This window comes from Dendropsophus ebraccatus, chromosome 2 (genome assembly GCF_027789765.1).
Source record: "Dendropsophus ebraccatus isolate aDenEbr1 chromosome 2, aDenEbr1.pat, whole genome shotgun sequence".
Lineage (NCBI taxonomy): Eukaryota > Metazoa > Chordata > Amphibia > Anura > Hylidae > Dendropsophus > Dendropsophus ebraccatus.
Genome location: NC_091455.1, coordinates 200,431,834 through 200,456,734, shown reverse-complemented (window position 1 = coordinate 200,456,734; position 24,901 = coordinate 200,431,834). Strand labels below are relative to the sequence as shown.

The 24,901-nt window shown below is 44.6% G+C and overlaps 1 protein-coding gene across 5 annotated transcripts in view; it reads right to left on the bottom strand.

Moving 5' to 3' along the window:
* Positions 1–12,852: 12,852 nt before the first annotated feature.
* The window catches only part of THNSL1 (threonine synthase like 1), a 101,307-nt gene continuing 89,258 nt past the window's right edge, over positions 12,853–24,901 (bottom strand). For 2 of the 5 annotated variants that reach the window (XM_069959088.1, XM_069959086.1), the window contains one exon: positions 12,853–15,533. In XM_069959088.1, the coding sequence (XP_069815189.1) occupies positions 13,300–15,486 (2,187 nt within the window). In that variant the 5' untranslated portion in view covers positions 15,487–15,533 and the 3' untranslated portion in view covers positions 12,853–13,299. Of the gene's footprint in view, positions 15,534–21,036; positions 21,108–21,324; positions 21,362–23,295; positions 23,318–24,901 lie in introns of those variants that run through there. The other 3 variants (XM_069959090.1, XM_069959089.1, XM_069959087.1) reach the window with 3 other exon arrangements.

Here is a 24,901-nt window from a genome sequence, read left to right as displayed (position 1 = left end):
AGTTATATAGATTTGTAAACTACTTAAATAAAAAAAACAAACTCCAGTACTTTCAGCTGCTGTATGTCCTGCAGGAAGTGGTGGATTCTTTCCAGTCTGATACAGTGCTCTCTGCTGCCACCTCTGTCTGTGTGAGTAAGTGTCCAGAGCAGGAGAGGTTTTCTATGAGGATTTGCTGCTGCTCTGGCCAATTACTGACACAGACAGAGGTGGCAGCAGAGAGCAGTGTTTCAGACTGGAAAGAATACACCATTTCTGAGTTTCCTGAGTTGTTTAAATCCAGCAATATTAATAGCCCTATTACACGGGAAGATTATCGTGCGGAAAATCGTTAAATCGTTCTGATTTAAATGATAATCCTCCTGTGTAATTGCAGGCAACAATCGAAAAATTGTTTGTGTGTCGTTAATCGCTGATTTAGATCTGACCCTAAAATCATCGTTAACCGTTCACTGTAATTCTGCATTCGTTCACTAATCGTTCACTGTAATTGCACATGGGATCAGTTATCATTGAAACTAACGACTTTTGTTCTTTGTAATGGTGCCTTTACACAGAGAGATTTATCTGTGAGATCTTTGAAGCCAAAGCCAGGAACAGACTACAAACAGAGAACAGGTCATAAAGGAAAGACTGAGATTTCTCCACTTTTCAAATCCATTCCTTGCTTTGGCTTCAAAAATCTGTCAGATAAATCTGTGTAAAGGCACCCTAATACGGTGAACGAGTTCAGGTTAACGATAAGCAATCTAGTTTGTGATCGTTTATCGATAACCGTTAAAAATCGCTTTGCGAACTTCTCTGTTATTACATTAACCGATTGCTGTTATAAACGATATAAACGATGATTTTTACGGTCATTAGTCATTAGCGGACAACCCGCACAGCATGTTTTATCTGCAAATGTCGAGCATGCTCAAGTCCATCCGAACCCGAACGTTCGGCATTTGATTAGCTGGGCTGCTGAACTTGGATAAAGCTCTAAGGTTGTCTGGAAAACATGGATACAGCCAATGACTATATCCATGTTTTCCACATAGCCTTAGGGCTTTATCCAACTTCAGCAGCCACCGCTAATCAAATGCCGAACGTTCGGGTTCGGATTGACTCGAGCATACTCCAGGTTCGCTCATCTCTACAAACGACTTATTAGACGATCAGATTTGCAAACGATCGTCGAACCACCAATGATAATTTTTCAACATGTTGAAAGACAATGATTTTTCCTTCGTTGTCTGATCATTGGGTGTTATTACACGGGTAGATAATTGTTCATTTTTGGTCGTTATAGCAAATTCCTAAACGATACTCGCCTCATGTAATAGGGCCTTTACGCCTGCAAGCATGGTAAATGGTGCCATCTCTGCACCTAGCCACACCCCCTGCCCACCCATTAGGGGGATGGGATACATCAGCATATACAAAGTTGCTAATTCTAGTGCAAACCAGCCAGGTTACGCAAACATCTGCTGATGCCAAGGATAATAAATCGCCCTCTTTGTCCTCTTTTGTTCTTGCTATCTCCTCTGATCCATGGTTCTCCCTCCTCCCTGCTGGACCACAGATTGTGCAGGGTCTTAGGGTACTATAACACGGAACGATAATCGGACGAATTGGCCCTATTCGAATGATTATTATTCCTTGTAATAAACACTACGATCAGAGGATGACAACGATCATCGGCTGATCGTTGATATAGATTTGGACCTATAATTGTCAGGGACTGACTGCGAATCGCTACGGGGATTGACTGCGAATCGGCTGCTGACGATTTGCAAAGTGTATACATTACCTATCCAGGGTCCAGGGCTCCACTTGCACTCTGCTTTTCCCTGGATCCCGTGCGCTGCAGCTTCCCAGCGTCCTGTCTTAGCTGACATGCAGCTGAGCCAATCACTGTCCGGGACCGGCCAGTGATTGGCTGAGCGGCCTGTCAGCTAAGAAAGGCCGCTCTGAAGCTGCAGTGTCGGGACCAGGGTAGAAGCGGACCGCAAGAGGAGCCCTGGACCATGCATAGGTGATGTATGCAGTTTAAGCACGGGCTGCAAGGACATCGGTAACGATGCCTATGCAGCCCTTGTTAAACGATTATCGGTCCGTGTAATAGGCCCAGTAAACGAGCGCTGATCTAGCAGATCGGCGCTCATTTACAGTTATTATCAGGACCCCATCGGGCCGTGTAATAGGACCCTTAGTAGGCAATCATGTTATTTCACATTGCCTTATGCTTTGTAAAAGAGAAAATCATGGAAACTCTAGTCCGGTAATCCTGCCAGCAGTAAGCCCTGGCAGCATGTAAACAACTGTGATGAACAGAACTTAAAATAATAATAATAATAATAATAATAATAATAATAATAATAATAATAATAATAATAATGTATCTGATCTATGGTTATTTGGTTTAGTGATATCATTTTCTGTAAGACTGGAGAACCCCTTTATGTCTTGTCCCATCAAGCTATTGTTATCTCTGAAGAACCGTATAAAAGAATACACTAATTTTAGGTCAATCTGATACTATAGCCAGTATGAGTATGTTGTAGTATGCCCTGTGTGAACCCGTCCTTATTGAACACCGCTCTTGTAAAATATTTTTCTTTGTTCCTGTTGCTTTTGCTCATTCAGGGATAGAAATAAACAATGCAGAGTGACAACCCGATGCATCTGGATTACACTGAAATAAAGCTCCAGGGAAATCGGGGTGACCCCTGCTTACTACAGGCTTCAGTGACAATGAAGGTGACTCTATCGAGACGAGATTTCACACATTGGAAAGTTAAAGCGGAGATTCATTATGCCGCTATTTTTCCCAGAATATGTTACATGTTGCGCCCTGTAAGGTGCAGGCTACGCTTGTACCGTAATTTCCGTTTATTTAGTCAAATTAGCATATATATATATATATATATATATATATATATATATATATATATACAGACTCAGGGGTCTAGGCAGAATTTTATTAAGGGGGTATGGTTATAAATAACTGAGGTTGACACACATAGTATAAGCCTAATAAATACAATCAATGAGGGAGATATATCAAACATGGAGTAAAGTGAAACTGGCTCAGTTGCCCCTAGCAACCATTGGATTTATCAAACATGGTGTAAAGTGAAACTGGCTCAGTTGCCCCTAGCAACCAATCAGATTCCACCTTTCATTTTCCAAAGAGTCTGTGAGGAATGAAAGGTGGAATCTGATTGGTTGCTAGGGGCAACTCAGACAGTTTCACTTTACACCATGTTTAATAAATATCCCCCAATGTCCTTGTTATAAGCTAATTAAGATTTGTCTCCATAAGCGCAAGTCTGATCGTTCAGTATTTGTATACCGTGTGTGTAGAAATTTGAGGCAGCCATAGGGAGTCCAGGAAATCATGGATACAGCCATAGGCCATAGGATGTATCCATGTTTTCCTAGCCTACCTAGGGCTGCATCCAACTTCTTCAGCCACTGATAATCAAATGCTGAAGGATCGGATTCGAGCATGATGGAGTTGCATTCATCTCTAGTTACCATACATTAAGCCTAGACATTGCCTTCCTACTGATAACATATCTGATGCCATCATACACTACATTCATAAATAATGCTGCCATACTCTGCAAATAATGTCACTGTACATAACTAAACATCTCCTTATAATGATAGCATTACCTTACCTGGTAATAGTGACATCAAAATATCCACATTCATAGAGTCATCATAGCCAGGAAAATCATCCCTACTATATAGCGGTACAGTGAGTGAGTAACTGCAAATGTTTTTCTTTTTTTTTTTTATAAATTGTGTGTACTTCAAGGCAATCTGTTCTATATCTCAGAGCTTCAGACACGGGTACTCTTTGTTCCCTTTAAGAGTCAAGAAGGCCGGGCTGAGCAGCAACATGCATAACTCCCCCCCCCCCCTTTGGCCTGTATGATTGATGTAGAGGGTTTGGTCTTTCACCAGTGAGAGTGAGTACATCAGTTATGTGTAACTATACTGTGACATTATGTTATTGTCTCTGTTCCGTGACATCACTGTATATTATCTGTATTTATTACACTGTACTGTGACATCACTGTGTGTATTATCCCTGTACTGTGACATCACTGTGTATTATCCCTGTACTGTGACATCACTGTGTGTATTATCCCTGTACTGTGACATCACTGTGTGTATAACCCTTGTTCTGTGACATCACTGTGTGTATTATCCCTGTACTGTGACATCACTGTGTGTATTATTTCTGTACTGTGACATCACTGTGTATTATCCCTGTACTGTGACATCACTGTGTGTATTATCCCTGTACTGTGACATCACTGTGTATTATCCCTGTACTGTGACATCACTGTGTTTTATCCCTGTACTGTGACATCACTGTGTGTATTATCCCTGTACTGTGACATCACTGTGTGTATTATCCCTGTACTGTGACATCACTGTGTGTATTATCCCTGTACTGTGAAATCACTGTGTGTATTATCCCTGCACTGTGACATCGCTGTGTGTATTATCCCTGTACTGTGACATCACTGTGTGTATTATCTCTGTACTGTGACATCACTGTGTATTATCCCTGTACTGTGACATCACTGTGTGTATTACCCCTGTACTGTGACATCACTGTGTGTATTATCCCTGTACTTTGACATCCCTGTGTGTATTATCCCTGTGCTGTGACATCACTGTGTGTATTATTCCTGTACTGTGACATCACAGTGTGTATTATCCCTGTACTGTGACATCACTGTGTATTATCCCTGTACTGTGACATCCCTGTGTGTATTATCCCTGTACTGTGACATCACTGTGTATTATCCCTGTACTGTGACATCACTGTGTGTATTATCCCTGTACTGTGACATCACTGTGTGTATTATTCTTGTACTGTGACATCACAGTGTGTATTATCCCTGTACTGTGACATCACTGTGTATTATCCCTGTACTGTGACATCCTTGTGTGTATTACCCTGTACTGTGACATCACTGTGTGTATTACCACTGTACTGTGACATCCCTGTGTGTATTATCCCTGTACTGTGACATCACTGTGTATTATCCCTGTACTTTTTATGTATTCTGTCCCTTTTTTCATTGTGGCTAGCACGCGTGCTTTGTAAGACCCATGTGATCCAAATTAGTAGGAAGCACCTGTGTACATAAGGGGAGGATCTCCCAGTATTCTCCCATTCTACCTGCAGAGGAATGGAGAGAGGTAAGAACTTGTTCACACTTGTATTGCTTGGCGTCCGCTTTTTCCGCCGGTGGCGCCTGCGAGTCTGGGGGGCCCTTTAGGGTCTGGTCCTGTGACAATGGGGTTACGGGGCCATTCCGTGGCCCCCTTCTCTGATTGCGCACGTTTTGTGGGGATTGTGGTTGCTAACCGGCACAGTGATGTTTTTTGGTTAGGGACTCATGTGTATCAGAAGACCTGCACGTGGTACATGAGGCAATATGGTTTGGCCAAATTATATACTAACTTCTGATGTTGGTTTTAAATGTAGCTGAACAAGCTTTCGTGTCAGCCATGGGTGCGATGTGCAGCCATTTCTGTCTTTTTGGCTTGTGTCACCTGTATTATCCCTGTACTGTGACATCACTGTGTGTATTATCCCTGTACTGTGACATCACTGTGTGTATTATCCTGTACTGTGACATCACTGTGTATTATCCCTGTACTGTGACATCACTGTGTGTATTATCCCTGTACTGTGACATCACTGTGTGTATTACCCCTGTACTGGACATCACTGTGTGTATTATCCCTGTACTGTGACATCACTCTGTGTATTATCCCTGTACTGTGACATCACTCTGTGTATTATCCCTGTACTGTGACATCACTGTGTGTATTATCCCTGTACTGTGACATCACTGTGTATTATCCCTGTAGTGTGACATCACAGTGTGTATTATCCCGGTACTGTGACATCACTGTGTGTATTATCCCTGTACTGTGACATCACTGTGTGTATTATCCCTGCACTGTGACATCACTGTGTGTATTATCCCTGTACTGTGACATCACTGTGTATTATCCCTGTACTGTGACATCACTTTGTGTATTATCTCTCATCTGTGACATCTCTGTTTGGGAGACCCTGTTAGACAATGGTTTCGAGAAACATAAAGATATCAAGAGACGTATACTGAAAATATAGGTTTTTTTTTTATATACAGAGAAAAAAACTTTTTGCTAAAACCAGTTATAATATGGAGCCACACATCTGCCTCCGCTGATAAAGCCGTCCCAATAAAAGGCCTCCGACTATCTTCTGGTCTCTCCTTGTCCTCTGTGCTGGCCTCCTTGTCCTCTGCTCTGGCCTCCTTGTCTTCTGCGCTGGCCTCCTTGTCCCCTGCGCTGGCCTCTCCTCGTCCTCTGCACTGGCCTCTCCTCGTCCTCTGCACTGGCCTCTCCTTGTCCCCTGCGCTGGCCTCTCCGTCCCCTGCGCTGGCCTCCTTGTCCCCTGCGCTGGCCTCCTTGTCCCCTGCGCTGGCCTCCTTGTCCCCTGCGCTGGCCTCTCCTCGTCCTCTGCACTGGCCTCTCCTCGTCCTCTGCACTGGCCTCTCCTTGTCCCCTGCGCTGGCCTCTCCGTCCCCTGCGCTGGCCTCCTTGTCCCCTGCGCTGGCCTCCTTGTCCCCTGCGCTGGCCTCCTTGTCCCCTCCGCTGACCTCCTTGTCCCCTGCGCTGGCCTCCTTGTCCCCTGCGCTGGCCTCCTTGTCCCCTCCGCTGACCTCCTTGTCCCCTGCGCTGGCCTCCTTGTCCTCTGCGCTGGCTTCTCCTCATCCTCTGCGCTGGCCTCCTTGTCCCCTGCGCTGGCTTCTCCTCATCCTCTGCGCTGACCTCCTTGTACCCTGCGCTGGCCTCCTTGTCCCCTGCACTTAACCTTAGAGAGCGATGTGACAGACGGAGGAGTCTCGGCCTCAGTGTGATAGTACGACTCATTTATAACCATTAGACTAAACACTTCCACCAAACAGAATCCCATTTCCTGTGCTGGCCTCCTTGTCCTCTGCGCTGGCCTCCTTGTCCCCTGCGCTGGCCTCCTTGTCCCCTGTGCTGGCTAGCCAAGTATTACATGATAAGTTATACACGTTTGTAACTTACTTCTTTTTTTTATTCCAGTACTTATCAGCTGCTGTATGTCCTGCAGGAAGTGGTGTGTTCTTTCCAGTCTGACACACTGCTCCCTGCTGCCACCTCTGTCCATGTCAGGAACTGTCCAGAGCAGGAGAGGTTTTCTATGGGGATTGGCTGCTGCACTGGACAGTTCCTGACATGGACAGAGGTGGCAGCAGAGAGTACTCTGTCAGACTGGAAAGAATACATTACTTCCTGCAGGACATGCAGCAGCTGATAAGTACAGGAAGACTTGAGATTTTCACGGTAATAAATTACAAATTTGTATAACTTGCTGACACCAGTTGATTTGAAATGGTGCACAGTGTGTATAGTACGTATTACTACTGCTATCAGAGGGTAGAGTATGTTCTGAGAGGGCACAGTGCTTTACATTATATTCAGGGGGCACAGTGTAGTGCAGTGTTATATACAGGGGGCACAGGGTGTGACAGTGTTATATACAGGGGGCACAGTGTACAGCAGTGTTATATACAGGAGGCACAGTGTACGACAGTGTTATATACAGGGGGCACAGTGTACAGCAGTGTTATATACAGAGGGCACAGTGTATGGCAGTGTTATATACAGGGGGCACAGTGTATGGCAGTGTTATATACAGGAGGCACAGTGTACGACAGTGTTATATACAGGAGGCACAGTGTGTGGCAGTGTTATATACAGGAGGCACAGTGTGTGGCAGTGTTATATACAGGGGGCACAGTGTGTGGCAGTGTTATATACAGGGGGCACAGTGTATGGCAGTGTTATATACAGGGGGCACAGTGTGTGGCAGTGTTATATACAGGAGGCACAGTGTGTGGCAGTGTTATATACAGGGGGCACAGTGTGTGGCAGTGTTATATACAGGGGGCACAGTGTGTGGCAGTGTTATATACAGGGGGCACAGTGTGTGGCAGTGTTATATACAGGGGGCACAGTGTGTGGCAGTGTTATATACAGGGGGCACAGTGTGTGGCAGTGTTATATACAGGGGGCACAGTGTGTGGCAGTGTTATATACAGGGGGCACAGTGTGTGGCAGTGTTATATGACTATTATATTCAGAGGAAACCATGTTTGATGTTATTATAGTCAGAGAGCGCAGCACGTGGTAGTCTGAGGCGGCACAGTCTGACACTATAAGGAGCTCAGCCTCTCCCCTATTCTGACTAGTCTGTTCTCTATACAGGTATACACCTTCCCCCATATCCCTGCACCCTGAGCAGTAGTGTTACCATGGTAACCACTCGGTGCCCAGCAAGTACTGTGTATAGATCTAATGAATTGGAATCCATGCACAATACTCAATCACTGTCTATTTCAGCGTGTGATTGGGCTTGTATCTTAGTACTTCATGCAACACTAGCGATACTGAGTCTCCCCTGGTGTCCACATAATGAATGTTACCATTGGAATAGACATTACACCTGGGAAAGCTGTCTGTGTCAGTAAAGCTGTGCACCTGTGCCAGGACCAGGGCTTCAGCAGCTCTGCAGTTCCTGACACAGCCATTGGTGACAGCAGAGACCGTGTCACCCTTTACTGCCGCCACTCAATGTAAAAATGTAAATATATTTATTAAATATACATTCACATTTTTTTTAATTATTAAAGGACTAATCTGGCGGAAAATTATCAACTGGTAAAGAAAAGTTATACAGATTTGTAAATTAATTTTATTTAAAAATATCCAGTCTTTCAGTACTTATCAGCTGCTGTATGTCCTGCAGGAAGTGGTGTATTCTTTCCAGTCTAACACACTGCTCTCTGCTGCCACCTCTGTCCATGTCAGGAACTGTCCAGAGGAGGAGAGATTTTCTATGGGGGTTTTCTACTGTTCTGGACAGTTCCTGACATGGACAGAGGTGGCAGCAGAGAGTACTGTGTCAGACTGGAAAGAATACACCACTTCCTGCAGGACATAAAGCAGCTGATAAGTACTGGTAGACTGGAAATTTTAAAATACAATGTAAGAATCTATTTAACTTTTTAACACCAGTTGATTTTTTTTTTTTTGGGGGGGGGGGGATGCTGGAGTGCCCCTTTAAAGAAATAATAAAATAAATAAAGGTGCTCCCTTCAGGAATAGAAGCAATGACCACATGACGTCTTTTTTTAGCTGTCTGACAGATAATTTTTCTGGCCATCATTCTGTAACCAAATAACAGCCGTTATTTAAAAACAACAATTCTGCAAATAACGGCTGTTATTTAGGCACGAAATGACAGCCATCCAAAAACCGGCCGTTGTTTGGTCATGGCCAAACTGTGCAAGTCTTTTCATTATAATTTTGCTTTGTCAGTTCCACTCCTGATTGACGGAAATAGTATGTGTGAAACTACCCTATGGCTGTTGTATATCAGCTCTTATATATCATGTGAATCGATTGCTCACACTATACTATACTTTTTGGACGTTCTTACTAATGCTGTGATCACTTGTGTGACATTATTTAAATGGGTTTAAATGGGTTATCCAAATTGAGAAAAACATGTCTTTCTTCCAAAAACAGCACCATAACCATAAACATGGCTACTTTTCCCCCCTCTCGTCTCCAGATTGGGTGGGGTTTGGAACTTAGTTCCATTGAAGTAAATGGAGCTTAATTGCAAACCACACCTGACCTGGAGACAAGAGAGGGGGAAAAGTGGCCATGTTTTTGTAGCGCTGGATAACCCCTTGAAGCTCCATTTACTTCAATTGAACTGGAACCCCACCCAATCTGGAGACAAGAGTGATGTGAAAGTAGCCATGTTTTGTAGCACTGGATAACCCCTTTAATTCAATAGAACTGAGCTGCAATGTCACACACAACCTTAGGACAATGGCGGCGCTGTTTGTGAGTAAAAGCAGCTTTGTTTTTCGATTCTTGGATAACCCCCTTTAATTATATTAAAATCCTTTAATACTTTAAATGTAGATGGGAAAGATTGTGTATATAAATATGTTCATCCAAGCAAGCAGTGAAGCCCATTCATCATCCCCAATAATTGGAATTCCCTCACAGCTTCACAAGTGCCTGTTTCTGTCAAGTCTAATTATACTACACCCAAAGGCAGATGGTAGGATGGCGATTGGAATCCATACAACTCGTTACTTCCTTATACTAATTATTTTGTCCACTATGGCAAATGTACTTACCTCATTAAACCACCAGGGGTCACCGGAGATCAGAAGTGAAATTTGCATGAAGAGTCCACAGCTGTTCTACGCTAAGACTAAAGCTGGCAGTAGACTTCTGCTCATTACTATATCATTATTATCAGCCCTTAAAGGAATATTACAAAGACAAAATTTCAAAATTGAAATGTACATTAATTACTCTCACTTATCCGATTTCGGAGATGTGTCTTATTGCAATTTGCATTAATATGATGTCATCGTTGTATTCATGCTAATGTCAAAAAGTTATACACAAGTACCTCAAGGTAACCTCAAGTTACCTCAAGTTACCCAGTACTTATCAGCTTCTGTGTGTCCTGCATCCCGTGGAGCCTCATTTAAGAGTCTCAAAACACAGGAAGAGCCAAATATCCCTCCAGGAAGGATCCAGCCAAGGGGTGGCTCCAGTAGGGAAACCACCAAAACCACCATATTAAGTGGCCCTATAAGTCAAAGTAATGACAAGGGAAAAACCAAGGCCAGGTATCCATCCACATAAAGCTGTTTCGGGATGTTGCTCCTCATCAGTGTGGAGCAGGATTCTGGCTAGGTGGGAGCAATGCCTAGTAGATCCATAAAAGAAACAGATCGCTGATCTCAGGAAGACCAGGCAAACGAAAACACTGCCGGTTGCTGGTTAAAGCGCTCAATGCAGTGAAATCCTAGGTGCATTGCCCCCCTGGGAAACATGAATATGCAAAAAACGAGCGTGTGGAGCCTCATTTAAGAGTCGCAAAACACAGGACTAGCCAGATATCCCTCTTACAGAAGCCACCCCTTGGCTGGGTCCTTCCCGGAGGGATATCTGTCTAGTCCTGTGTTTTGAGGACTCTTAGATTAGGCTCCACAGGCTCTTTTTTTGCATATTTATGTTTCCCAGGGGGGCAATGCACCTAGGTTTTTTACTGCATTGAGAGCTTTAACAAGCAGCTGGCGGTATTATCTATATACCTTTTGCAACTAGTTGATTTAAAAACATTTCTTTCTCTGAAGTACCCATTTAAGTGTAAATAATGTTCACTCTGTCACCCCCCCCCCCCCCATTGTGATGTCACAGTATTGTGTGACCTTTGATAGGCGACTTGTGTTGTGTATATGTGTGTATATTTATAGGCTGTGTTCTGTTGTGATGGCTTCACCATGGTGCTAGTGTGACATGTCATAATAGTATTATAACCACTATAGGAGCTCAGATAAGAGGTGTTATCTTAAGCCTTAAAGGTTTTTTTCCCAATTTAAAGGAGAAGTCCAACGATTTTAAAAACTTGTCAGCCACGAAGGGCAGAGGGGAGCATAATAAACAATCACTACTTACCTCTCCCTGTGGCCTGAAGCGCCGCATCACAGGCTCTGGGACCCCCACAGGAGGGCATTTTCCTCCCGAGTTCCTATCACGACACAGGGGAAATACCCGACCCACCTGATGGATTGTCACTGACTGGCTGAGTGGGCAGTCCCTCAACTGGGTTGTGACATTCCAGTCAACATAGATCCCGGTCTCAGAGCAGTAACCCAGCGCTGAAGAGGCACGAAGAAAGGTAAGTAGTGATTGTTTTTTAAGTTTCTTCTGACAAATTATAAAAATCGCTGGACTTTAAACTTACTTGTCCCCTATCCACAGAGTAGGGGACAAATATGAGATCATGAGGGGTCTGCACTTAGTGTCCCCCTGGGATCTCTAGATTGGTGCCCCATCTCCTTTGTTATGAAAGGAGCCAGGGGTCAGTGTACGACCCACAGCTCCATTCCTTCGCTATAAAGAATGACTGGAGCTGCAGGTCATGCCCCAACCCATGGCTCAATTAATAACAAAAGAGTCTAAGGGCCCTATTCCACAGTAACGATAATCGGCCGGATTGGCCCCATTTGGCCCGATTCGGCCGATTATCGTTTGGTGAAAGAGAGAGAACGATCAGCCGATGATCGTGTCAATGGCTGATCGTTCATTTAGGGCCAGACCTAAAATCATCGTTCCCCCACCGCGCATCGCTACGGTTGAATAGCGGTGCGCGGCAGACGACCGACGATTTGACAGGCTGCAGCATCATACATTACCTGTCAGGTCTTCTCCGCGCTGTCTTCACCCCCGGGTCCTGCACGCTCTATCTTCAGAACGGCCGGTCAGCTGACGGAGCGCTCAGCCAATCACAGGCCGGGACCGCCGCGGCCTGTGATTGGCTGAGTTAAGCCAGTCAGCTGACCGGCCATTCTGAAGATATAGCGCGCGGGACCCGGGGATGAAGACAGCGCGGAGAAGACCTGACAGGTAATGTATGATGCTGCAAGGGCTGCAAGGACATCGGTAACGATGTCCTTGCAGCCCTCGCTCAACGATCATCGGGCCGTGGAATAGGCCCAGTAAACGTGCGGCGATCTAGTAGATCGCCGCTCGTTTACATCATTGATCGGGCCCTCCTCGGCCCGTGGAATGAGATCCCTGGTGGGCACAATCTGAATCTATCCTGTGGAAATCCCCTTTAAGAGAGCCCAAGTTCTCTCTGTCCAGTATTACAAGCAGTGAGCTTAGATTGGGTCCCAGGAGCATCATGTTACACCTCAATAAAAGACCCCATTAGGATGCAGTCAACATCTTTATTGCGGAAAGTTTCTCTCCCGGTTACAGTCTTGTATATATTAAGGAATAGCTCACAATACGCGAGTCACATAAACTCAGGGATACAGTATCACAATGCATGTGGCCTCATCCAGCGGCCGCTATCAGCAGCAGTTGTATCCACTTCCACAGCCGTTACCAAGTATTAGGTGTCATGTTTTCCTACGGCTCACAATGCATTTCTGGCAAAAGACTCTAAATAAGTCATATACTCAGCCTAATTTTAGATTGTTTCTGCCGAGGTCTTTCCTTTTGCCAAATTAGCATTGAAATAGCTTTCCTGCAATGTTACTATGTTTTGCTCATTTTTCCTATAATGTGTTTTGGTGGAAGTTATTTTGCTATTGTGTTTTTTATCATTATCAAACGTCTGGCTTTTCCAGGAGATCATTACCGCCTCGGCCCTTATTGAACCTTTAAAAATAAACTTTGTAGGTGGTTTTCCACGCAGTCCATAACATGGCTAGGATCAGCCTGGCATCTATGGCTCTCGTGACTGTCTCTGTCTTTAAGCATCCCTAATAGAGACTTGTGAGCCGGAGGCAAGGGGTGGAAGGAATTTAACACATGGAGTTGAGTTAATGGATTTTGCTTAATTTCTTCAATCCCTAAAGCTTGTAAAATAACAGGTGCAAACTTGGAGTAATGAGCTGTACATGATATGATAACTGGACAAGTACGGTCCTGCACCCTATCCGCCACTACTTTGGCAACAGCTGTGTGTGTGTCCAGGATGTATCCGGTTGCGCCATAAACGGCACGGATTGCCGATACGCAGTCTGTCTCCGAGCACCAGTCACCAATAAAATCCCGCTGTAGAACCTGGAGTAAGTTTTCTGGTAACTGAAAATAACCCTGACTTTCCAAGTGACTATAGAGTTTGTTGACAAGGGGTCCATCTTGGTTTGAAAGCAGATGCAAACAACGCTCTAAATTGGAAGATTTAAGGATATCGATGGACGGGGAGAAAGATGGCAGAAGTGTCCTTCCTCTGAGGTCGTAAAGTCCGCTTTTTATGAAATCAGTCAAAATATTATTTTGATTGGACGCACAGATGAATTTACGGATGGGAATTCCCATTTGTTTGGCAAGAAAGGCAGCCAAGATGTTGCCAAAGTTTCCGGTGGGAATGCACACGTCGACTGGTGAGCCAAAGGGAATTACGCCTTGGTCGACCAGATCGAGATAAGCAGATGCGTGGTATACAAACTGAGGAAGAAGTCTGGCCCAGTTGATGGAGTTTGCTGTGCTTAGACTGGTGGCATATTCAGCTGTAAGAAAACCAGTATATTGGGGATTAGTAAACATTTCTTTAATAGCTTTCTGACAGAAATCAAAATCAGATTTAACTCCCACGGCTAATCCATTCTCTCCCTGGCAGGCGATAATTTGTGATTTTTGCACTTGGCTTATTCCATTTTCTGGATAAAGACAAAACACAGCAATTCTCCGCTTGTCAAGGTCACTGAGGCGGCTGAATCCATCCAAGACCGCACTGCCGGTGTCTCCAGACGTTGCTACTAAGACGAGGTAGTTACAGACTTTTGGAATGCAATAGGCAAAAATATGAGGCATGAACTGTAAGGCCAAATCTTTGAAGGAAGCTGTGGGTCCGTGGAATAATTCGAGGACGTACTGATTGCCTGACAGATGTCTGACCGGAGCAATTTTGTTACAAGAAAAGTTGTCACCGTAAGCTTTTTCAAGAATTTCACCTAAAACCACAGCCGGTACGTCGGCTGGGTGTATGCACTTTTCCAATATTATCTGAGCCCTTTCGGCATATGACAATTTAACAAGTCGTCTCCATTCACCAGCAGTTAGCTTGGGAAGGCCACTTCTAGGAACATAAAGTCCACCATCGCTGGCCAAGCCTTCTATAACCACATCACTGAAGAATTTTGATGGTTCTTTGTTGGTCTCTTGAGATCTTGTAGAAACAAAAGGTTCGGAATTTACACCCTGATATCTCTTGACCGCATCCATCACTTTGTCAGCCACAGCTTCTACACAATCCCCCGTCTCGCAGAGTACACGCACATCATGCCACTTTTTATAAAAATGCTTCCTTTTCTTAAGTATGTCGCCAATCGAAACGCCGGACCTTTGCCCAACAATGCGATCCACTTTCATACGTTCAAGCCTCTCAATGATATCCTGCGAATGGACGTCAAGATAAACGACTATTCCATTTCTCTTAGTGTGTTCCATGCTGCTAGGGTGAAGAGGGTTGGATCCCGTAAGGGAAATTACACTTCCAGATGCTGAAAACTTTAAAAGGGCTTTTCCTTCCTCTTCTAAAAATTGTTCATCGCCAACATCCTGCAATTTATTGGAGACGCTCATATTCCAGGTCTTTTCAAGGACGTCGTCATCTACATCTATAGCGGGGCAATCGAGTCTTTGGCCAAGTACTTTGCCAACGGAGGTTTTCCCAGAACCTGGTGGTCCCATTAGGATTAAATTCTTCTCTCCGACTAGAGAGCTGAGAGTTGAAAGCCATAGTTTCCTTAGCTTGGAATGTGTCACGGATTTTGAAAATAGAAACCTAGACATTTTATTTAAGGAATGCAGACTGCAAGGACTTGGCATTTGCTCCTGATTTATAAACTTCTATCTGTATTATTACGTATGGATCACTGAAAAAGAAAATAATTTTTATCAACTTCAATAAAACATTAAAACAAGAGTCAAACATGTATATAAAACATATGCATACAAAAAGGCTTTGTGCACATGGCCGAACAATGGCTCCATATGATGTCCAAAATGTATAATCTGGAGGCCATCAATACCAGACTGAAAAAAGGTGTTGACTCTATAGCACTATTCACTTTAAAGTTGGCCTCCCATTGATTATAAAGTATAGACCAACAATATTGTGATCTTAGAAACCCCCTTTAAGTTTTACAGATATAATACTAAAGAACCCCTTGGCAATTTTAGATAACACTTAAGATAATCCTTTTCAAGAAGGATCACTGGCATTACATATTGTCAAACCTATTCTTTCCTTCCCAAACAACAGTAAAGGTGCCAATACACATTAAAGCCAATGTACCAATAGGTACATGGCTCTTTGTTTTTTTACATAAATAGACCAGTGCCGGTGTGGGGATGCTGGTGCCGTGTTTTTTTTTTAAACCACAGCCTGGTTCCTGTTCCCCACAGCCTTTATTCCTAAGCACCGTCCCAACATGAAGCACTGAGCCATGATGGGAATTGTAGTTTTACAACAGCTAGAGTCCCGAAGGTTCCCCATCACTGCTTTAGACTAAAGTCATCTGAAACAGCAGACTTTGCCGACTGTCTAAATTGTATGGCAGCTTCCTGACTCTCCACTGAGAGATGGTTTCAGTGGAGGGTCAGGCGCGTGGGATTCTTAACCTGCGACCCTATTGTTCTTGGATACAGTTGTCTGGTTGTGGATTACCCCTCCCTATAGAGGAAACGAGTTTGGCTGTACCGAATATTTACATGTATCGGGAGGTCAGCTGAATAAAAGTGCATGGCCAGTTCTTTTATCCTAGATGCATCTATAAACTCCCATCCCATAATATTACTGACAACCACGCCATACCATGTGTTTCATCTGGCTGACGGCTAGAAGACTCTTCAAACAATCTAGATGGAAATGGGAAGGTTAACATCATTTCCAGACATGTAATTAGCGTTACTACAAGGTCAGAGATGCCTGGAGATGTGCCCAGTATGTTTCTTACTAATAAACGTCGGCAGAATTAAGCATTCTTTGCATATGATTGTGACTCGGTCTCTTCCTCCCAATGAAACATTGCTCCGAAAGCACAATGGGGCTGTTATCTACTATGGTGTTGTTTACAGCTTGGATTATATTACATGGGTCATATGATAACCACCTGCATGAGTTGAATATTTAGAGCCAAAACGGGTTTGGATCCCATCCTAGAGAGGTGGGGTCCAACTAGTGCACCCTTATTCCCGCAAAGCCATTTTTATAATAACAGCTGGTTTGCCAAAATGGGAAGAAACGGTGGCCAGATCCTATATCATGTACTCCTGACAGCTACTACTGTAGCCATTGTCCATTATCAAGAGGAAGAGGAGAACCGTTCTTGTGGCCCTTAGCTTCCATAATTTGTCTTATGCATATCCTCTTATGTATAGGAAGCCCATGCAATGCCTGTAATACATGAGGGGGAACAATACCTAATCTGAAACCTCACTAATACACGTACAGATAAATCGCTTAAAGCGACTCTGTACCCACAATCTGACCCACCCCCCCCCCCCCCCCCCCCCAACCGCTTGTACCTTCGGATAGCTGCTTTTAATCCAAGATCTGTCCTGCGGTCCGTTCGGCAGGTGATGTAGTTATTGTCATAAAAAAGTAATTTTAAAATTGCAGCCTGTGCCCTATGCGCGTATCTGTGCCCTAACTTTGCACCACCTCTCCATCCCTACTCCCCACCGTCCTCATCATTAGGAATGCCACTGGAACATTTACTTCTGTTTGAACATTGCACAGGTGTCTTAATGATCCAGCCCATGTGCTGTGGTAACACAGGTGGGGAATATGAGGCAATCTGCCTGGAGCATTCCTAATGATGAGGAGGGCGGGGAGGAGGGACGGAGGGGTGGTGCGCAGTTAGGGCACAGATATGCCCGTAGGGCACGGAGCTGCAATTTTTTAAAAGTAATTTATTTAGGACAATAACTGCATCACCTGCCAAATGGACCGCAGGACAGATCTTGGATTAAAAGCAGCTATCCGAAGGTACAAGTGGTTTGGGGGTCAGATTGTGGGTACAGAGTCACTTTAAGTGCTCGTTTAGGGAATGACGATGAGTGTTTACACTGGAAGACTTGACAATGAATAAAGAGGTTCTCCAGGCAAAGCCAGGTAAGAAATGATGGTCCGACCTCCATACCCTCCGACAGTCTTCGTATCGGCCCCCTTCTCCTTTGCTATTCATTTCTAGGGAGCCGAGTGCTGTACTTGGCTCTTTTCGGTGGTGCCATAGGTATGAATGGAGCCGGAGGTCACATGCCATACCCACATCTGTATTCATATCAAAAGAGCTGGGGGACAATACAGAGAACGGTTGGCGGTGTAGGCCAAAGCCAAGCAATTTCTTACTTGTCCCCTATCCTGTGGATAGGGGTCAAGTTATTTTTACATGGACAACCTCAATGAAGTTTGAGGTCAGCTCAAAAGATGTGATCAATGACATATTAACGTATTTTTATTCATAGTTTACCCATTCCCGTTCTATCTTGCAACCAAGTGGATGATCATTGGATTTGCTAGTGAATGCAAACTCTCTCTCCTCCAGAGGGAAGAAAACTGTCTCTGCTCCCCCTATTGGAGGCAGCTTCCCTATATGTCTGACACATTTAAAAGCCTTGAAACAAAACTAGGGATTTTTAATCAGGCCAGAGTCTCCTCCATAAGGAAGAGACCTCCTACATGTGGACAGTAGAATTGTTGCCCCTTATCAGTAGACCCTGGCTGGTCGTGGGAGATTGTTCCTTGGATAAAACCCACAATGTTGGACATGGACCTCCAACAGGTGGCACTAGAGGCAATTTTCTCTCTTCCAGGAAAAGATCATTTGCATAACCTATCCCAGGGAGGGTGCATTGCCTGGAAGGTACTCTTCTCCACAAGTGAAAACACTGTGACCTGAGATCTGTTATGCTAGGTTCACACTGCGTTTTCAGCATCCGTTTAACGCATCCGTTTTTTGCAAAAAACGCATGAAAAACGGATTGCAAAAAACGGATTCATTTGTGTGCATCCGTTTTTCCATTGACTTCCATTATAAAAAAAAAACGGATCCGTTTTTTTTTGGCGGACCAAAACGGACCAAAAAACGTTGCTGACCCTATTTTTCTGGACGTTAAAAAAAACGGATCCGTTAAACGGATGCTGAAAACGCAGTGTGAACCTAGCCTTACTAGAAACATGTTAAAGGTGCACATTAGCTTCCAAATTCCAATAAATGATGACATATATATATACACTGTATATATATATATATATATATATATATATATATAAATCAGCACCATCTCCACGTGAAGCGTGCATATTATGTATTTCATGTAATACTGGGAAATATCCTCCTTGATGTTGCATGGTGCTTGTTCTATACCAGGTACATATATCAGTATCCTAGCAACTGTGTATCTGGAAGCCCCCGGGGAGCGTGATCGTGCTGCATGAGCGAAGCCCAACAAGTGTATCTCTTTAGTTACCAAGCAATAGGGATAACATGCAATATGTCAGGTCCAGTCTATCATCTGTACAGACATCATAAGAAGAATGGTGCAACAGGAATCATTGACATGCTTAACACTTATCCTGCCGGGACAATTACAGTCCCTACAAACAGTCCTGCGCTCAGAATAACCGACACTAATTTTGTTACTTTAAGGTTAGAAGAAGTAGCCTAAATTATACTTATATGCTATGGGGATCTAAGGATCTGACATGCAAGGGAAGCGAGTGACCATCATCGAGATTGGCGCAGTGCCGGGCCACACAAATGATCACTGTATTGTTTGTGCGGCCACTGTACTGTATTGCTATTGGCTGCACATTCCTTGCTTACACAGGTAAATGTACGGCTGACAGCAATAAATTTTACTGCCCGCACAAAAAATGGGATCAGTGATGAGTGGGCATTTTTCCGTTGTTCGTCTGACCACTGACACTTTTATATGGGTTTCCAGCATGCTCCTCACTGATAATCGTCCCATGTACAAGGGGTTTAACAACGTTTTCCTTTGTCATAATCCATCATGGGCTATGAGAGGTCCCCACATCCAGAGGTGAGCGTTATACACAGGGAGGCCTAACTATCTACAGCACCGATACTACCACCACCATCATCTCTCCACCTCCCCTCTCATATACCGCCACCCTCCACACATACTCATTTTTGTGCTTTGCATCTTTATTTGGCAAATAATAGTTGTCCTCCCGGCTTTTCCCCGCTCACTGCAGCCGCCAGTGAAGCTTCTACACCCATCTCTGACGTGGGAGGCCGCTTAGCCAATCACTGACCGTGGTGCTGTCCCTTCTCAGCCAGTCACTGGCTGAGTGACCTGTCACTGCAGAAACGTGTTAACAGAGGCTGTGGTGGCCCGGAAAAGTGTGGAGAGATAAGTAAACTTTATTATTTTCTATATATGCAGCAAGGATGGCACGTACAACGTTAACTATATATATATATATATATATATATATATATATATATACACCTTGCTGCACGATCATCAAATCATGTAATAGACTCTGTAAGTGAACACTAATCTAGCAGATCGGTCCAGCCCATTGGCCCATGTAATATGGCACTAAGGTCCCTTTCATACAACCCCATAGAAGTCAATGGGTGCACAATCTATCCACAAGTGCTGATCATCCTCAAAGGGGTTATCCAGCGAAAATCTTTTTTCTTTCAAATCATTTGGTTTGAGAAAATTATATAGATTTGTAATTTACTTCTATTTAAATCTCCAGTCTTCCAGTACTTATCAGCTGCTGTATTTCCTGCAGGAAGCAGTGTATTCTTTCCAGTCTGACACAGTGCTCTTGGCTGCCACCTCTGTCAGTGTCAGGAACTGCACAGAGCAGTAGCAAATCCCTATAGAAAACCTTCCCTGCTCTGGACAGTTCCTGACACGGACAGAGGTGGCAGCAGAGAGCACCGTGTCAGACTGGAAAGAATACACCACTTCCTGCAGGACATACAGCAGCTGATAAGTACTGGAATACTGAGAGCATTATAGATGTGTGAATGGAACCAAAATCTGAAACTGAGCTCCAGTGTCCTATCATGTAAAGATTCGAGGGCGTCTGTAACTTCTAGCAGCTGTTGGTTATTGGTTTGCAGATTACATAACTCCAGGACATGAGAGTTTAGTGACTTTTGACTGGCGCTGTATGTTACGTCTCCAGAGTTGCCATAGGGCATAAGCAATAATAACTTATAAATCTTTTTCTGCATGGAATTAAATGTGTCCAAATCTTAAATCGTAACATTGTATCTATTGTATGAACACTGTATATATATATATATATATATATATATATATATATATATATATATATATGGTCATGGTTGCATGGAGTGGCAGCTATCTCGGTGCTCTTACCTGCACACCTGGGGCTGTTTACGTGTGCACTGTCACCAGAAGTAGCACAGGGCAGGTCTGGGCTCTTCCCTCCTCCCTGCCTGTCACTTTCCCAGCATGCTTCACTTCACTTGCATTAAAAAGGAAACGTCTTAAAAGGGCAGCGCATCACGTGCTGCAGGCACACAAGGAGAATGCACTCAGCCAGAAGTACGGCTTACAGTATAATGTCAGTATCTCTTCTTAAAGAAGGACTCCGAATCAAAAGAGACAGGAGGGAGGTGGCTGAACATAACAACATGCACCTACCACTCCGGCTCCAGCGCTGGGGTCCGCTTTCCTCTGCTCCAGTTCCCAGTCCCCTGGCCGCTGAATGGCTGAGAGGGTCACCACCCAGGTCCTCGCTCAGACCAGGAAAGTTCCTCCCCAAATCTATCTGTTTTACATAATATGTTATTCAGAACTTTGGTTACAGGACCAGATTATAAAGCTTGGGGTTATGTCTTAGGGGTGATCTGATCCCAATATACAAATATATGAATAGACAGTGCAGAGATCTTTGTAGTGATCTTTTTACACCTGTAACAATTACAAGGGGGTATTTGCTACGTTTAGAGCAGGGGTGGGGAACTTTTTTTTCCTTTTGAGGGCCATTTGGGCTTTTATAAAATCATTGAGGGCCAATATACTACATGGCTGCCGCACTCAAGGTTATATTGTGCACGGCAGTGGAGTAGTGTGGGTTGACAGCCCCCAAAGTAAGGCAAAGTATTATGCATTACCCTTGATGCCCTAGTATTGTAGCTCAACCCACACTTTCTGTATGTGCTGGGACTTTCCTCTGCCCCTGTGCTGCTGGACTCGCTCTATGTGCCGTGACTTTCCTCCGCTCCACCTTTCCTCCGCACCTGTGCTGCTGCACTTTCTGTATGTGCTATCACTTTCCTCTGCTCCACTTTTCCTCTGCACTTGTGCTGCTGGACTTTCTGTATGTGCTGCGACTTTCCTCCGCACCTGTGCTGCTGCACTCTCTCTATGTCCTGTGGTTTTCCTCCGCTCCACCTTTCCTCCGCACCTGTGCTGCTGCACTCTCTCTATGTCCTGTGGTTTTCCTCCGCTCCACCTTTCCTCCGCACCTGTGCTGCTGCACTCTCTCTATGTCCTGTGGTTTTCCTCCGCTCCACCTTTCCTCCGCACCTGTGCTGCTGGACTTTCTGTAGGTGCTGTAACTTTCCTCCGCTCCCCTTTTCCTCCGCACCTGTGCTGCTGGACTTTCTCTATGTGCCGTGACTTTCCTCCGCTCCCCCTTTCCTCCGCACCTGTGCTGCTGGACTTTCTGTAGGTGCTGTAACGTTCCTCCGCTCCCCTTTTCCTCCGCACCTGTGCTGCTGGACTTTCTGTAGGTGCTGTAACTTTCCTCCGCTCCCCTTTTCCTCTGCACCTGTGCTGCTGGACTTTCTGTAGGTGCTGTAACTTTCCTCCGCTCCCCTTTTCCTCCGCACCTGTGCTGCTGGACTTTCTGTAGGGGCTGTAACTTTCCTCCGCTCCCCTTTTCCTCCGCACCTGTGCTGCTGGACTTTCTGTAGGTGCTGTAACTTTCCTCCGCTCCCCCTTTCCTCCGCACCTGTGCTGCTGGACTTTCTGTAGGTGCTGTAACTTTTCTCCGCTCCCCTTTTCCTCCGCACCTGTGCTGCTGGACTTTCTGTATGTGCTGTGACTTTTCTCCACTCCCCCTTTCCTCCGCACCTGTGCTGGTGGACTTTCTGTAGGTGCTGTAGGTGCGCTCAGGAGCCAACACGCACAGAGCCCTCCAATGTCTGGTGGCCGTCACACTCAATCATTTATCACCTATCCACAACTTAGGTAATGAGTGTGTGATTCCTGGGGGGGTCCAACCACCAGCCCCCCCAGAGGTTCCCCTGCTTACAAGATGGCTGCTTCATTAACTGCTATGTAGGTGCCATCTGTCAGTCCCATAGCGGTGAATGAAGCATCAGCCATTCGAGTGTCTCTCCACTCACCAGGGGCCACTCAGATACCTATCCTGTGGATATCCGGTGTGAAAATCCCTTTGTCTAAAGTGTCATTCACACTGCGCCTATGCAAACAATGAAGGGAAAGCCGCACTCCTCATTGTTTATGTAGTCACAGCAGCTACTGTGCTTAGTACTGTACCTCATCCAATTCATTGTGCTGATCGGCAGGGGTCCCGGATAGGTCATCGGTGATAAACCATGAACAGTGAGTAAAGTTGGCCATATACATAGACTCTTGACTTACCTATAGGTGTCGCTAGAGAGACAGGCTTCTTTCCCCTGTATGGGGAGCTAATTAGCATATTTTTTCCCATGGAGCATTGCATAATACCATACACAGCTGGATCTCCTCAATGAGAACCAGTAACCCTTGCAGCTAAGGAACAGGGGTATGGGCTACTGCCAGACAGATCTAGAAGAACAAAATACAAGTTATGTCTTATGCCTAGTCTATTCAATGAGAAAAGAAAGCTGTGGGTTTCTTATCCCAACCATGTCTAGCTTCCAGATTGTCACTCAGGATTTATTAATATTCTTTTCAGGGGATTTTTATATGTAAAAAAAAAAAAAGAGCTTTATAAGAGGCGTCTCTATAAGTCGGCAGCCTAATGAAGATTATTGATCTGCGGGAGGACGGCTTTGGTAACAGCGCTATAAATCTGTGAGCTGGACCCAATCACAACAACGTGATCAATACAACGACTGAAGATGATTTTAACATGAAATGGGATATTTACTTATCACAATATGGGAAAAAGAAGTGAAAGCGAGTAAAAAAAGCTGTGATGTTCAGGAACAGAACCTATAGGGGCAGCGTGCATCCTGATCAGTGTGCTATAGGGGTTTATCAAGAATTATAAAAACATGGATGCTTTATTTCAGAAACAGCACTACCCATGTCCCCAGTTTGTGTGTGGTATTGCAGCTCAGCTCCATTAAAGTGTATGGACACAAGTTGTAATACCACACATCGCCTGAGGACAGGGAGGCGCTATTAATGTAACAGAGCAGTTATGTTCTTCTAATTCTGGATAACCCCTTATAGACTATTCTATGAGGATCCTGACGTCACTGCAGGGGGGGGTTACCAAGATATTGGTAGTGGTCCTGGTTTGGGACGGCGGTGACAACTCCATACACTGGCTGAGGTCACGGTTGGCAGTGCACTAGTGTAGTAAGAGACAGGATAACTGGTCAGGGTGGCAGATCAGGACTGTAGTCAGGTCATACACAGGAGAAGTAAAGAAGAAGGCAGTGATGGAGGTGGAAAGGCAGGTGAGGGGCAGATACAATAACAAAACTGCCTACAAGGAACCCCCCTGCTGTAGGACCCAGGAGCCGTACTGCTCAGCGCTATACAGGGGGCGCTATACAGAACAGCAAAAACATGATAAAGAGCGGCTATTGTGGCATAATGGTTCAGCATCCTCATCAGTAGTGTTGAGCGAACATACATTTAGGTCCAGCAACATTCTCCAAACCCCAAAGCTCATCCCCAGTGGTTGAAGAAGTTGGATGATGCCCTAGAGAGCCCTGTAAACATGGTACAGCCATTAGCAATATCCATGCTTTCCTGGAAGCCCTAGGGCCGCATCCAACTTCTCCAGCCACCGGGAGTCAAATGCAAAGCAGATAGATAGATAGATAGATAGATAGATAGATAGATAGATAGATAATAGATAGATAGGAGATAGATAGATAGATAGATAGATAGGAGATAGATAGATAGATAGATAGATAATAGATAGATAGGAGATAGATAGATAGATAGATAGATAGATAGATAGATAGATAGATAGACAGGAGATAGATAGGAGATAGATAGATAGATAGATAGATAGATAGATAGA